The sequence below is a fragment of the Humulus lupulus genome, chromosome 4, assembly GCF_963169125.1.
Source record: "Humulus lupulus chromosome 4, drHumLupu1.1, whole genome shotgun sequence".
Classification (NCBI taxonomy): Eukaryota; Viridiplantae; Streptophyta; class Magnoliopsida; order Rosales; family Cannabaceae; genus Humulus; species Humulus lupulus.
This window is the reverse complement of record NC_084796.1, coordinates 29024094-29039093: the sequence shown is the minus strand read 5'-3', so window position 1 is coordinate 29039093 and position 15000 is coordinate 29024094. Positions and strand designations below refer to the sequence as shown.

Here is a 15000-nt window from a genome sequence, read left to right as displayed (position 1 = left end):
TGAAACTGATGTAATAATGGCGGTAAGTGATTTTCATTTTAAAAAATAATATAATTAAATTTTTTATTTTACATTGTCCAGGACACATGATAAATTAAAAAAGAGCATTGCTATATAGCAGCCTTGGATGCCCAACAGGACATGCTATAACACAATTAGTGCAATTTAGTAGCAAGTTCTCTATATATTTCAATTTAAATTAAAATAAGTGGAATATGATATTATAAACCTATGCTTGGGATAAGCAGTTATCGAAATCTAAGATATATTTTTAGGCAATTTAATAGGATAGACTACATTTCAGTTGGAGAAAAAAGAAATCATAATAGGACTGGGGGATTATCAATATTCAACATAAAAGTGAATAAGAATAGTGTTGAATGAATTCTTGCTTCTGAATTATATCAATACTAACAAAATTTTTGGAAAAAGAAGCATATTAAAAAAAAAAACATTCTTGGTACAACATTTGCATCATGACAAACAGATCATACAATTTGAACAAAAATTTTGCGAGATCACAAGAGGAGAATTATCACTATTACCAAAATTATTGAAGGAAACTTCTCAAAGTAAAAACAAAATCTACACATTCGAGTAGCCTTTAAATGAGTCTTAATTCATACTCGCCAGCCATTGTTATGTATCTCACCCATGGAAGAGCCTGGTATCCACTTTTTTCGATGATCTTTAGATAGCGAACCTACAAAGTCCCAGTTTTAAATGTTCATATTATTCAAAACATCATAATTCAAATTAACGATAATTAAGTCTATATAAGTTTGTTCCTTTCCAAGGAACAATGAACGAAGGTGGAATTGTGCATGCATGGTAATGACTACTGACTGGTGAAGCCTTTCTCATTTTGGTTAAAAAAAAAATTTTATTTAACTAAACTCCCACCAAACCCTACAATATTTTAGGATCAGAAAACTATCGCAATTGCATTGTCAGTACCCATGAAGGACTCAAACCTCAAATATTGTGGGAGCAAACCACACATCTGAACATTTGAGCTACTCCATTAAGACTATCTCATTTTGGATTTTGGTGTTCATGAAATCAACCTTTTATCATGTTCAATATCTGCATTCTTTTCATTACACACACACAAAGTTTTGTAACCATGAGTTGGACCACTTGAATTCATTGCCACACCCACAAGCTCAAACATATTGATGATTATAACTTATTACTTATAATACATTTCTTGAGAGAAGATAGAAACCTACTAAAAATGATCAAACATAGTAAAAAACATGGCCATATTCTATATTACTAGCAGGATCTATTTATTTTATCTACCACCCCTCAAACATGGCACCTCCCTTATACACCCACCTTGCATTGTTACTGCATTCCATATCATTCACTGAGTTGCATATGATAAAAATAACACTATCTTGATTGACAAAATAGCAAGTCTAAGAACATAGCAACCCTGCTCTCACTAGTCACTAGTCACTAGTCACTAGCAACTCAAGATATATTTCAACTCTAATTTACTACATGAATATTCAGCAAATTTAGTTTCACCTTAAATAAGCCAACCTGTTTCTGGTGCAAGTATTTATGATTCTGATTTCAAATTCCAGTTCTAATTTGAGACTATAATAAACCAGATTACAAGTTGGGCCATATAACAATGCTCAGAAAACATACCTGAATTCCTGAGACAGTAAAATAAGGTATTTCAAACTTCACACGGATGGGAGCTTTTCTTTCAGGTGCTGCATCTTCAGCAGTTATACTAGGAAGAGTGAACTCAGCCCTCAACATATATTCCTGCAAAAATCAATGCAAAAACTTGATGACTTTATAATAATCAAATATACAGTATATACAATGGTACGAGAGTCAACTCTTGGCATGATCTTACCTTATTACCAGGAAAAGATTTTATTTTCCAGACTAATGCATCACTCTCAGGAGCATAAGCAGCACTCCCCATTGATGTTCGGACAATAGGATTTGTAGCATCAGAAGTGATAGGTAATTCAATTTCCACATTTGTTGCAGTGCTGTACCACATAGTTCATAGCGATTTAAATCAGAAACTTGATAAACATCCCTCACAAATCTAAAAAGGACTAGACAAATAAATTAAATTTGATATGTAAGGCAACCAAAGTAGTCCTTTAACGCCGATTCTAAGCAAAACAAAAGGAAATATACAACGAAGAATGCCAATTTGCAATTTGTAGGAAGTATGGCCATTAACCATTGGAAAGGAAACTTGATGCTACTCAATACTAAGAAAGAAAAAATTGAATTCCACCTATATATAATAAGTGCACACTTGCTTAGTTTTATTTAAAAAAATTATTAAATATATCAAGGTTTTATGATTGTCTTATAAATTTTAAATAAATAAACAATATTATATATATAAAAGAATGACATAAACACATTTAATAAAAATTAATCCTAAACATTGTTAGTGGTTTTTTCAAAATACATATATATATATATATGATAATATTTTAGATCATAAACTACACTATTTAATATATAAAATATTCATGATATTAATCAAATCACACATTTATAATTGGTTTAGTTTTATAGTCTTGATAGAAGATAAATGTTATTCCAAATTCTTATGTAGTTACACTCATATTATTTGTACACCCGATACTTATATATAATATATTTATAATGTTTGTTGTTATTTAATATAAATATATATTTAGTTAAGTTACATTAAGTAATAAAAAAACATGTTTTATTTATAAATATAAATAATAAATTTTTTAATAAAAATAAAAATTATGTATTATATATTGTTATAATAATGATATTTTATCATATTTAAATTTATATTAATATAATTAATAAATATCTATTTTTAATAACTTTTAAAAGTATATTCAATTAAAGTTAACAAAAAAATAAAACCCTTAAAAACAAGAATTTATGTTATCTACACACTTTTTATATAGAAAAAGAGATAGATTAGACATATATATATAACTATATATTTTTTATATATATGTATGTAATTGTATGTATAAATAATAAGGAAAACATAGTGAAAGCTCCACCTGCGCTCCTTAAATTGGCTCCTTGCTTTTACCATAATTTCAATACGACTTCTAGAATGCCTTTCAACTTGTGCTTCCACCCAAATAAGAGGTTTTACCTGAAGGGGGGGAAACAGAGTCACAAATACTATATTGGATGTAAAATGAGAAAGCAGTTTAATCACTACCATTGGCTGCCAAACACAAAACGAAATAATTATATATATATATAAGCCTAACAAATAAATAAACAATATTATACAATTAAAAGTTCACTAAATGTGAAATGAACCTGAGTGCTGAGTCTATAAGTCATGAGATCAAAAGCTCCATCTGGAGGTATGAAGGATATGGTTCGGTCATTTTCAAATCGAGCCAAACGTACACACCTAACAGGTTTAGGCAACCAAAAAGGAATGTTATGGGAAAATAAAAAAGCAATTAGAATGTCTGACTTGAAACATATTAACGGTCTGCAATGGTTCCAACAAAAAAAATGAAGGTAATCCAAGAAACAAGAGAAACAAAAATTGGGAAAGGTGCAACATACTGATGGAACTTAATATCATCCAAATCAATAGCTTTCCCTTTTGTTGTTCGACCTTGAGCCTCCAGTAACACTCTATCATTAAGGCCTAGCTTACACTCTGGCATACCACTGCAAGAGTTCAAGCAAGTAAGCTGGATTAATCCACAAAAGGTTAGATGTATGAAAGTTTTTTAAAAGCATTAGGAAAGGGGGGCAAAAAGAAAAAAAAAGGAGCCCTCCCACATAAATATACAGTACAGAAGTTGGAAGATACTAACAGGGCCATAAGTAGAAAAGATTGACTCAAGGGGAAAAAAGTGGCCTTAAAAATAAATTAAAAATTTTCCGTTGGTATTGCTCATAATAACAAAATGTTCACAAAACACAGTGAAGGCTCTAGTAATTGGAAAGATAACCGAAAAAAAGAAAGAAAGTAAACACCCATGTTCTGCATGCCAAGTGAAAGTCCTAAATGTTTGCGGTAAGTAACAGCACCAAGCTCATGGAAGCAGGTACATGGCTGCAAACAAATGCAACTACTACTTGCTCCAACTCAAATTGCACTACAAAAATGAGATAGAAACTTGCGAGAAGTGTATCATATTGAATAAATACAGGGCAACAACATATGGAGGTTAACATTACTTAAATATTTTATCTTGGAAATAAAACTTGAAAAAATAATTTAAGCCAAATTCATACAATTAGACACCATGAAGCCTACTTGTTTTAAAGCATAATTACAAATAATACCTGGGGAAAAAAATCTAGTACCTCAAATATGTCCTCATCTTTAACGCCCCAACTACATCTGAGCGTATTATTTGGCCATTGCTGTTCACAAGTATGTTCACACTTTCGACCACATCCAAGAATACCTGAAACAAAAAAAAGAAAAAGAGGCCACATGTCACGTCTACACCAAACATCGTAAAAAACAATGAGAAGCAATTACCGCCCACAATAAACCTACTTCATTCTTCTTGTATCGAATGCCTTCACTTCGCCATGAAACTGCATTAGTGACAGCCATAGGAGGTCGCTGAGTAACCTCCATCCTATAAGCATCAGTCTTGATAAACTCGCTAAGGATTTTAGCTTCCGTGAATTGAGGGAAACCAAAGTCCATTATCTCATCAAGCAACTCATACTGTAAAATCACAAGTACCAGCCAAATTATTCAACAATACAATATTCAATATCACACAACACGAACTGAGTGATGCAATGAATAGCACATACCACTACCACAAAGTTGTCTCTCAAGGACTCCTCTTCTAACTCTTCGAAATAGTGCTTAAACACCTACGTCGTGAAAAAGGCAAATTAACCTAATATAGAATTAACTGCATCAATCAAATCAGCAATTCCCAACCCAAACCAAAAAAAAGATTGGTGACATACATCAACGACGCGGTGAAGAAAGAGCAGAATGCTAGCAGCATTGCAGTTCTGCCGTGAAGCAGCCATTAAATAAACATTGTTGTGTTGAATAAACATGTATGTAATGCCATTATCGTAGACTACCGGATCCTGAGACTGTGGGTCTCCCTGTAACCATAGAGCATATCATATCCAACAATGCCCAAAATCATAAAATCGAAAGCCATCAATGGTATAACGTGAAATTTCGTAATTCATTATTCGAATTGGTATAAGAAAGAGGGAAATAAGCAAAAACCTCCTTATCGATGAGCTTAGTGAAGAATCGCTCAGCCTCAACAGAAGTAACATCGCCTCGATAGTCACGCCAGATCAAAACCCGGCCTTTTATGTCTAATAGGAAGAGCGCCGAGGCGGCGCCGGCCATGCCGATGAGGCCGAGAGCTTCCGGTGATGATGATCGGTGATTTTAGTGAATTTCGATCCTCCTGGATCAGGATTTTTGTAATAGGAAAAAAAAAATGGATCTGTTTAAAGATGATAATGTGAAAAATCCAAACTTTGAAAATGGGTTTTAAGGAAAAAAGAAAGGTTTGGTTTCGGTCTATATGAGATCTTCTTTGTTCGAGCTTTTCTGGTTAAGGGGATGAATTGATATGAAATGTACTCTACGACGCACGTGCTGGTGTGCTCCACATCACAAGCACAAGCCGACGTGAATTTGGGGGCTCTCTCTCTTTCCACGCACGTGCTGAAGATACGACATTGTTTTTTCATTTGATAAGCAAAATCTTCGTATCTCTCCTAATTTCTTATACAAAAAAGTGTTTATTTAACTTTTTTTTTTTACAGTTTCTTTTCTACATTTAACTAAATATTTTAAATATTTAACAAAATATACTTTTAAAATTAATTAAAAATAAATATTTATTAATATAAATTCAAATATTATAAAATATCAGTATTATAATAATATATAATCTTAATTTTTTTTGTCATTTATATTTAAAAATTGTAGATGTGATTTCCCACAATTGATTATATGGGCATCAGCAACCTGTCAATAACAAAGAGAGAGACGAGAATTCAATTGGGAGCACCAGTAGGGTGTCAGTCAAAGGGACTCCGACGCTCAAGTTAGTCGGGTTGTAACGAAAGCTAATTGAAAGTAATAAAACTATTATGGATATAATCAAATAGTGATGGATAGATGAGTAATGGAATGGTCAAAGTAATGGTGGCGATGACGGCGGGACTGAACAGCTGGGTCAACTCCGGTCAGATCAGACTGACTTATTCGACTTGCTTGACTAGATCGATCAGAAAGAGAATAGCCTTTATTTCAATAAGAGAGTAAAAGAGAATAAAGCGAAGAGGAGCAGGTTTTTTGACAGCTTCAACGTCTCTGGCTGACTGAATGCACCCGGACTCGGGCCTAGGTGCCAGCTGGTTCGTTTAGATGGCTTATTCAATATGTGTGGCCCATTTACATTGGTTTAGGGCCTTAGTGGTTTATTAGGCCTGGCGAGCTAGTCTGGCTGACTAGTTGGACTTTAATTGTAGACGAATTTTGTCCACTACAGTTTGTCCCTCACTTTCTAGTTAGAATTCATTCTAGCTAGAGAGTCTATAATGTCGAATTCTAAGCACTGTGAAACCTTAAGGTTACCTGGCCAAGCGAGGTGAGTGTCCAAGTATCCAGGTGGCCAAGTGGCTAGGTGGCTGGTTGGACCGAGTGGGGTGAGTGGCCTAGTGGTCGAATGGCCTATGGGTCGAGTGGCCGAATGGGCTATTAGCCGAGTGGTCATGTGGCCTTTTGGTCAGATGGGCGAGTGGGCTGGTGGCCAGGTGTTCGTGTGGCTCTACAGTCCGGCCGAATGGCTGGATGGCTCGGCCAGGCAGTCCGCGTGGTGGCCGAGTGAGTCAGGTCGAGTGGCCTGTTATGCGATCACATGCCCAGGAGAGACAGCCGAACGGGCCGAGGAGGCTGTGTGCCCAGGAGAGACGGCTGAGCGGGCTGAGTGCTCCACCTTCGTGGCCAAGTGTATCATCTAGTTTCCCAAACACACTGTCAAGTGGCTTGCCAAGTTTCCCTAGCCCCCCCCCCCCCCCCCCCTTAATGTTTCTTAAGAAAATTTGAGTTTCCTTTGGCATGGCCTTCTGGTGTTTGACACATGGCATCCATCTAACGAAGTTGTATGCCTATATAAGGGGAGTTTGTTTTCCACCTTTGCACACATTTGAGGAAGGCTTGGAGGGGAGGTGCAAGGTGTGGAGTGGAAGAGCTCTCAAGAGGTAAATTTTATCCCTTTTGTTTTCCTTTTAATGTTCTTATGCATGTTTTTCGTGTTCTTCACGTTAGATTAGGTTATTCAAACTATTATTTTTGTTTGATCCTATAGAATTTCTGTTTGTGTTTGATCTGGTTGTAGTGGTGACAATTTCATTTTTGTTGTTTATCCATTTAGGATTTATGTATGTCTGATTCATGTGTTTCTCTCCTCTAACCGAGTGGTCTGTCTGACTGTCTGGTAAAGACTATAAGGTTGACTGATTGTTGTTATGCCCCGGATTCCCTATTATGGTTAATGGTTGGATTAGTAGGCCGGGAGGGCCATAACTGTTTAATTATGCCATTAAATATGTTTATGCATGTTTATGAGAATTATATTATAATATAATGTTAAATGCATGCATGTGAGTCCACATTTGTTTACAGGGGTATTATGGTAATTTGGCCCGTTGAGGGTATAATTGTATATTTGTATGTGCAATAATGATATATTGTGAGACCACATTATAATTTGGATTGGTTCGAGTATTCCGACATGAGACGATCGTTAAACATGATTTGTCAGTTTGGTCATAACAGGTTTGAGCTCGGGGCTCGGGGTGAGTCTCGGGGTGATATTAAAGGTTATAACGTTACCGGGGATTTTAGGGTAACGGGTTATGAAATATTGGTGTTTGAGGATATTGAGATTAGCGGGAATTGGGAAGCGTTAATTATAATTAACGGGTTAAGCTAGAAGTACCAATTTTACCCCTAGGGTAGTTTGAAAGGCTTTAGATGTCACAAGGGCATTTTGGTCTTTTTAGGGGAGGATATATATAAGGTTTAGTGGCTGAAGGCTGTGGAATAAAACAGAGAAAAATAGAGTTTTGCCTCCTCCATTCCCGTACATCACCCTCTTCATTGCTTCTTTGAGGTTTTGGAGCTCTAGTTGTGGATTCAAGCTAAAGGAACTTAGGGCTGGGTTGGAGACTTGGTTCTGCTTGTGTGGGAAGTTCAAAACAGGTTCTAAGGTAAGCTTTGACCATTGAATTCAAATTAAGCTCTGTTTTTGTTCTAGCTTTTGATTCATGGAGTTTGATGTGGGAAGTGAGAATCAAAGGGGGTTTTGGTGTTGGTTTGTTTGGGGTTTGATGTGAGTAAGCTAAGGGTGTTGTTTGGGGGTTCAATTGTGGGTTAGGAAGAGGTTCTATGAGGGTTTAAAGGTCTGGTTTGAGAGGGAATTGCACAGGGAGAAAAACTGGTTCGTGTGGCCGACTTAGCCATTCTGGGCTGGGCGCTGCGGCGCAGCAGGGGAGCCCCGCGGCCCTTGGCGTTTGGCAGGCAGGGAGCCTCTCTGTCTAGAGGCGCGCCGCGGCGCAGAAGCAGGGAGAGCCGCGGCCCTTGAGGCTAATTTTGCTAAAAAATGGTTTTTAGCTTGGGGATTCAAACCATAGGCCTCGGGGTTGGACCTAGTACCCGGTTGGGTAGTATTTGATGTCTCGGGGGCTGGGATTTGGTTTGGGAACCCTTGGTTATCATTTTTATTGATGAATCCTATATTTTGGTTATGACCAGGTGACCGTCGAGGAATTTAAAGGTTGATCGTTCTCAGGGGTCATTCATATTATAATACTCACTCGAACCAGAGGTAAGAAAACAGTGTATGAATACAGTTGCACCCTGTATAGGTACATGACATGCATGGTTTGATATTAAGGCGTGTTGATTGATATATGTGGACATGGATTGCATATTAAATGCTATTGAATGCCGATTACCTGCTTGAGACACTGACTAGTCAGGGACCGACTCTAAAGTCGAGAATCATGCATTGAATGGCTCTGAAGCATTAATGCCATTTCGACCCTAGGGTCGAGGAACTTATAAGCGCTTGCCTGGTCTACGACCAGATAACTATAGCCAAGGTATATGACCCCGGTGACTGTTTGTCACAAGGCTAAGGGACGTTGTCCATAGTCACGACTCTAGAGTCGTGAGGAAGGTTAGGTTGGTGACCAATCACCATGCACCTGTCCTGATCAAGTTTATGAAAGAATCACCTATCAGTTAAGCCCTGGTGACCCTATCGTCACATGGCTAGAGGGAGCGATGCTCATTACTGTGACTTTTGGCTATTGTCACCTATTTGTTGGACTGATAATCCTGAAGGAATAACTACGATTATTGTTGATATTATATCATGCTATATTGTGTTTTCTTGTTGGGCCTCGGCTCATGGGTGCTATGTGGTGCAGGTAAAGGAAAGGAAAAGCTTTGCCAGCCTGGAGTGGAGAGCTTGGGCGATGTAATGTACATACAGGGCCGCTTGACCGCCACGGTCAAGGAGTTCTCGGAGGGACTAGGGGTTTACCCTATTTTTGCCGCTTAGGCCGGCGGAGTTTGTATATTTGGAACTGTAGGAACTCCTTTGTAACTTGGACTACTTGTAAACATTTTAAAAGGGCTCATGAGTAGCTTATTTACTTAATAAAATGTACCCTTTCTTTTTTATTGGTTTTTCACCTTAACCTGTTAATGGTACCTAGATCACGTTTTTAACCAAAGGACTTGGGTAGTGGGTCAAATTTCCGGTTCACCGTTCACCGTAACTGTTCTGGGGTAATCAGGGAGTTACAATTGTTGTCTAACTTATCACATTGTAATTTGATTTGGTATAATAGTCTGTTTTCCTTGTTTCATCGTATTTTTTCGATGTTAGGTCTATTGGTACTGTTGATATCTTATTTTTTCTTAATTGAGTCTTAATGAGTGGTCCGTCTGACTGATTGATGAGTCATTTGGTGGTTCTTACTTGCATTTCTAGCTGAATGTTCTTTATGTCTTTTTTATGTTCCTTCAAAGCTTAGTTATTGTGTTTGCTTTAGGTGATCAGGTCATTATGTCTACAAGTAGGTGTGATAGTCATGCTGACTCAGTCATTCGACTGTCTTGTTCGTTTAGTGGAGAAGATTTTAGTTCTCAATTTCAGAGTTCTGCTGAGATGTTTGATTGCAACCGAGTTACAATAGTAGAATCGGGCGGTCGTCCTTTAGGTGATGCTAATGGAAGGGGAAAAAATTCTAATGAACCTATCGATGGTGGTATGCCCGGTTTCGGTAGTATGCTTAGTTCTAATCCTAGGTCCTCGATAAGTTTAGGTGAGTTGCCCTATCTTCATCATTATTATGAGATTCTTGATTCCATCAGTCTGCATGCTCCTGCTAATGCAGAGTGGCCTAACTGGCACTTACCTGGTTGGGTGTGTCTATATGAACTTCCCTTTAGGGAAGGGTATCTGTTTCCTATCCCCAGATTAGTGGTTGAGTTGTGTGAATACCAAGAGATTTTGCCTGGACAACTAATGACTAATTCATGGCAGGTTTTGATGTCTCTCAAAGTCCTCTGTGAAAGACACAACATAACGTTTGGGATGGCTGATTTACTGAGAGCTTATTATTTGAAGACACATCTAAATGACAAGGGTAGGTACTAGTTAACGGCCAGGGGGAATGATCCCCCTCTAATTATTAGTTTGAAGAATGGAGATTAGAAGTGGAAGATCGTTACTTCTTCGTCCATTTCGTCTCGTTGGGGTTACCGACTGATTGTAGGATACCATGTTCATGGTCTCCTGCGTGTGAGTCTTTTATGCTTGCTTATTAATCTGTTTCTTTGCATATTCTTATTTTTTTGTTGATCTTCTATTATTTTGCAAGTAGAATTCAGGTTGAGTACCTTTGGGATTCGAGGGAGTCTTCCAGTTGGCTCAAGAGTATTCTTGCTATTCCAGAGGCAGAGCGTGAGTGGAGTAATTTGTTGTCTGAATCGAGTCTCTGTCGAAGTTCTTTGTGGAATTTTGTTGAATAACTCCCTAAAGGTATTCCTCTTCTCCAAAGTCCTGATAATCCTCGTATTGTGTTTATCAAGAGAAGTTTAGAAGTCTTGGGATATAATCCCAATTTGTCAACTAAGTTGATGACAAATGAGTGGTTGTTTGCAGACATAGCTATGTCTCGACCCTTTACACTTCCTCTAACTGGTTCCAATGCCTTGGAACGTTTACGTCAAGCGAAGAAATAATATGTTAGGAGCTCTGATGCTGACGGGGAGGTCATCGCGCCTCCTGTTGATCCTCCTGTTTTGACGTGGAGTTAGGCGAGAAAGAAGAAGAAGGCTTTGCAGGCTGAGTCTTTCAGCGTGTTCAGTGACACTGTTGCCCTTTCATCCCCTTCCAATGTTGTCGTTTATAATGAGATTGGACCTCACTTAGGAGAGATCAGCAAGCTGCTATGGCTTGAAGATAATCAAAGGATGGAGCAAGTCGGTATGGATGGGTCAATCGACACTACTGTTTCCCATTTGTTCCAGGTATGGGGATTTCCCTTAGGTTATTTTGTGTCGACTAGCTGATATCTCATGTTGCCTTACGTTTTTGCGATTTTTCAGGGTTTGTAGGGGGTCGTTTGGCTGATAAAGAAGATCAAGTGCTTAATGGCAACTTTGAAGGAAGTAAGAGGTCAGAGAAATGATCTTCGAGGTGAAGTTGGTCGATTGAAAGATTCCAAGAAGGAGTCTGATCAACTTATAGCTGACTTAAGGATTCAGCTAGAATCCAAGGAAGCTGATGCTAAGAAGCCGAGGGTGACTCTTGGTCAAGTTGATGTCTTGAAAGCTGAGGTAGCTTCGTTGGAGAATTGGATGTTAGTGATTGGACTGGAGGCTGAGATCTAGTGTCGTGGCGTAATGGCCAGTGAGTTTCAGGATGGTAAGACTCATAGCTGGGATGTTCCTAAGTACATTGCAGATTTTGAGGAATTGGAGAAGATGAAGGCTGAAGAGACGACCCGGGTCGAAGAGTTAGCTTCTTTTGGCGTCATGACTACTCATAACCTAGTTGCGGATGACTCGCTCTTCCTTTGTTCAAGTTCTCTGTTGGGAGATGACTATGTACTTTTAGTTGTTGTATGACTTTTTCTTATATAGTGTTGTAAACATGAGACTTTTTCTATTTTTTTCATTGTATCCTGACTAGTTGTAGCTTATGTTAGCGTTCTATAAGTTGTTGTATCAGATGTCGGTTGGCTATATGACTTGTGAAGTATTAGTATCTTATTCCCCCCAATCTAAGTATGAAGTTACATAGTCGATTTATACTTGGATTTTTTATTGATCTGTTCATAGTAAAAAAAAAAATGGTTGTGATAGGGGGCTGCGCTTCGTGGAGCTGCCTACATACCCTTTGCAGGGATCAAGCCCAAATATAGTTCTAATTCCCTGCATGATAGTGTCAATATGTAGCTTGGTTGAAAGTCTCATAAGACTGTGAATAAATTAGATGGAAGAAGACAGAGTTTAGTTAAGGATGATATTGTTTTAAGTGGACAGTGCTCCAGCTGTTACCGATGTCTCGTCCATCTTGGGCTCATAGCTTGTACGCTCCATGTCCGACTACCTTAGTGACTTGGTGGGACCTTCCCAGGTTGGGGCGAGCTTACCCGCTCCTGCTTCCTTATTATTTGGAATACTCTCCGTAATACCCAATCTCCCACTTCGAATGATCGAGTGTAGATATTTTTGTTGTAATGTCTTGTTATACTTCACTGGTAGGCTGAGATTCTTAAGAGTGCTTTTTTCTCTTTTCTCGTCGATGGTGTCTAGTTCATGGCACATGTTCTCCCAATTTTCTGTCTCGGTTGTCAATTGGTATCTAGCTATTGGAACTTCGCTTTCGGTCGGGATGACTGTTTCCATTCCGTAGGCTAGTGAAAATGGTGTCTTGCCTGTTGAAGTTCTTGTTGTGGTTTGATAGGACCATATGACTTCCGACAGCTCATCTGCCCATTTCCCCTTTGCTTTCTCAAGGCACTTCCTGATAGTATTTATGATAGTCTTGTTGGATGACTCTGCTTGTCTATTTGCTTGGGGGTACCTTGGTGTTGAGAAGCTGAGCTTGATAATCCAAAATTTGCAGAAGTCTTGGAAGTCAGGGCTAATGAATTGAGACCCATTGTCTATTACAATCTCCTTGGGTACACTGAATCGGCATATTACGTTTTTCCAGGTGAAGTTTTTTACTTCTCTGTCTCTGACTTGATGGTAGGATTCTGCCTCGATCTACTTACTGAAGTAGTCTGTTACTGTGAGCATATAGACCTTTTGTCCTGGTGCAATTAGTAACGTGCCAACTATGTCCATTCCCCATTTCATGAAGGGCCATGGAGAAGTGATTGCCACCAAGCGTTCTGGAGGCTAACGAGTCACTTGAGCAAACCTCTGGCACTTATCACAACGCCTTGCATAGTCAGAGGAGTCAGCTCTCATGGTCGGCCAGTAATACCCTTGGGTTAGGGCTAGGTGTGCCAAGCTCCACCCTCCGGAATGGTTTCCACACTCTCCTTCATGTAATTCAGCCAATATATATTTTGCCTCTGCAGGGTTAATACATCTTAGATAAGGACCAAAGAATGACCGTTTATAGATTTTACATTGTATGATGGTGAAGCGAGCTGACTGAGCTTTGATTTGTCGTGCCTCATTCTTGTCTTCAGGAAATGTGTCTCTTTCCAAGTATTCTAGTATTGGAGTCATCCATGTTTGATCAGTCGAGATGTCACTGACCAGCTATCCTTCACCCTTCCAGATGCTGGCCACTGGAGATAAACTATTGGAATTGCCTTATGGTTGGTTGTCTGGATGGATGACTCGAGGTTGGCTAGAGCATTTGCATGATTGTTCTCTCCTCTTGGTACTTGGCTGATGGTGAACTTGTCAAAGCCTGATTGAAGCTCCTTGGCTTTATTGAGGTATGCTGTCATTTTATCATCTCGAGCCTAGTAGCTTCCTTGCATCTGGTTGACTACCAGCTGTGAGTCGCTGAACGCATTAATTTTTCTGACTCAAATTGCTTTGGCTAGCCAAGTCCAACAATCATCGCTTCATATTCTGCTTCATTATTTGTAGCCTTAAACCCGCATCTGACTGATTGCTCGATTGATTCTCCCTGAGGGGAGGTCAAAACAAGTCCGAGTCCGCTTCCTCTTACGTTACTTGAGCTGTCTGTGTGGAGTTTCCAAATGCCGCCTGACTGTCCCTTAATTAGGCAGTAGAGTTCTTTTTCTGCTTGGATTTGATTGTTAGGTGTAAAATCGGCAATGAAATTAGCTAATACCTGAGACTTCAACGATGTTCGTGGTCTATATGATATGTCGTGCTCGCTAAGTTCGATTGCCCATTTGGTTAGTCTACCTGATTGGTTTGTGTAAAATGGTCTTGAGAGGGAATGTAGTCAGTGCTATTATCGGGTGGCACTGAAAGTATGGGCGTAGCTTTCTTACTGAATGGACGAGTGCTAGTGCCAGCTTCTCCAGTTGGCTGTATCGAGTTTCTGCATCAAGTAAGGAATTTTTTTTTTTTGATCAAGAAAGAAAATTTATGATCAACCAACACATTACAAACAAAGGCCAGAGCAAAAGCTCCCCCAAAACAAATTACAGAGTAGTAACAAAATCTAACATTTTTCTCTCTCTAGTAGGCAACTTCCTAGTAATGGAATTAAGAACTATGGTTTTGATAGAAAACCAGATCAGTTGATCAATTTTGGTAACCGGATAACAACAATTATCAAAATAACATTTGTTTCTATTAAACCAGATAAAATAGACAGTAGCTGCAAGAGTAGCGAAAACCACCTGGCCCAGCCAATCACGCCTACAACCAGCCAACCAATCATACCAATCATTAGAATTACCAGGCCAAATCGCATTTCCCAACCAGTTAGCAATAGCCTGTCT

At 38.6% G+C, this 15000-nt stretch overlaps 1 protein-coding gene across 1 annotated transcript; it reads right to left on the bottom strand.

The window, feature by feature from the left end:
• Nucleotides 1-376: 376 nt before the first annotated feature.
• LOC133830260 (AP-1 complex subunit mu-2) lies at nt 377-5573 on the bottom strand. Its single transcript, XM_062260192.1, has 11 exons — nt 5234-5573; nt 4957-5103; nt 4795-4857; nt 4526-4702; nt 4327-4430; nt 3574-3681; nt 3316-3412; nt 3045-3142; nt 1880-2021; nt 1663-1785; nt 377-703 (listed from the first exon to the last, which is right to left on the bottom strand). Exons 1-11 carry the CDS (start codon nt 5360-5362, stop codon nt 605-607), a joined length of 1287 nt encoding a protein of 428 aa, XP_062116176.1. The 5' UTR covers nt 5363-5573; the 3' UTR covers nt 377-604.
• Between the last annotated feature and the right edge of the window lie 9427 nt (nt 5574-15000).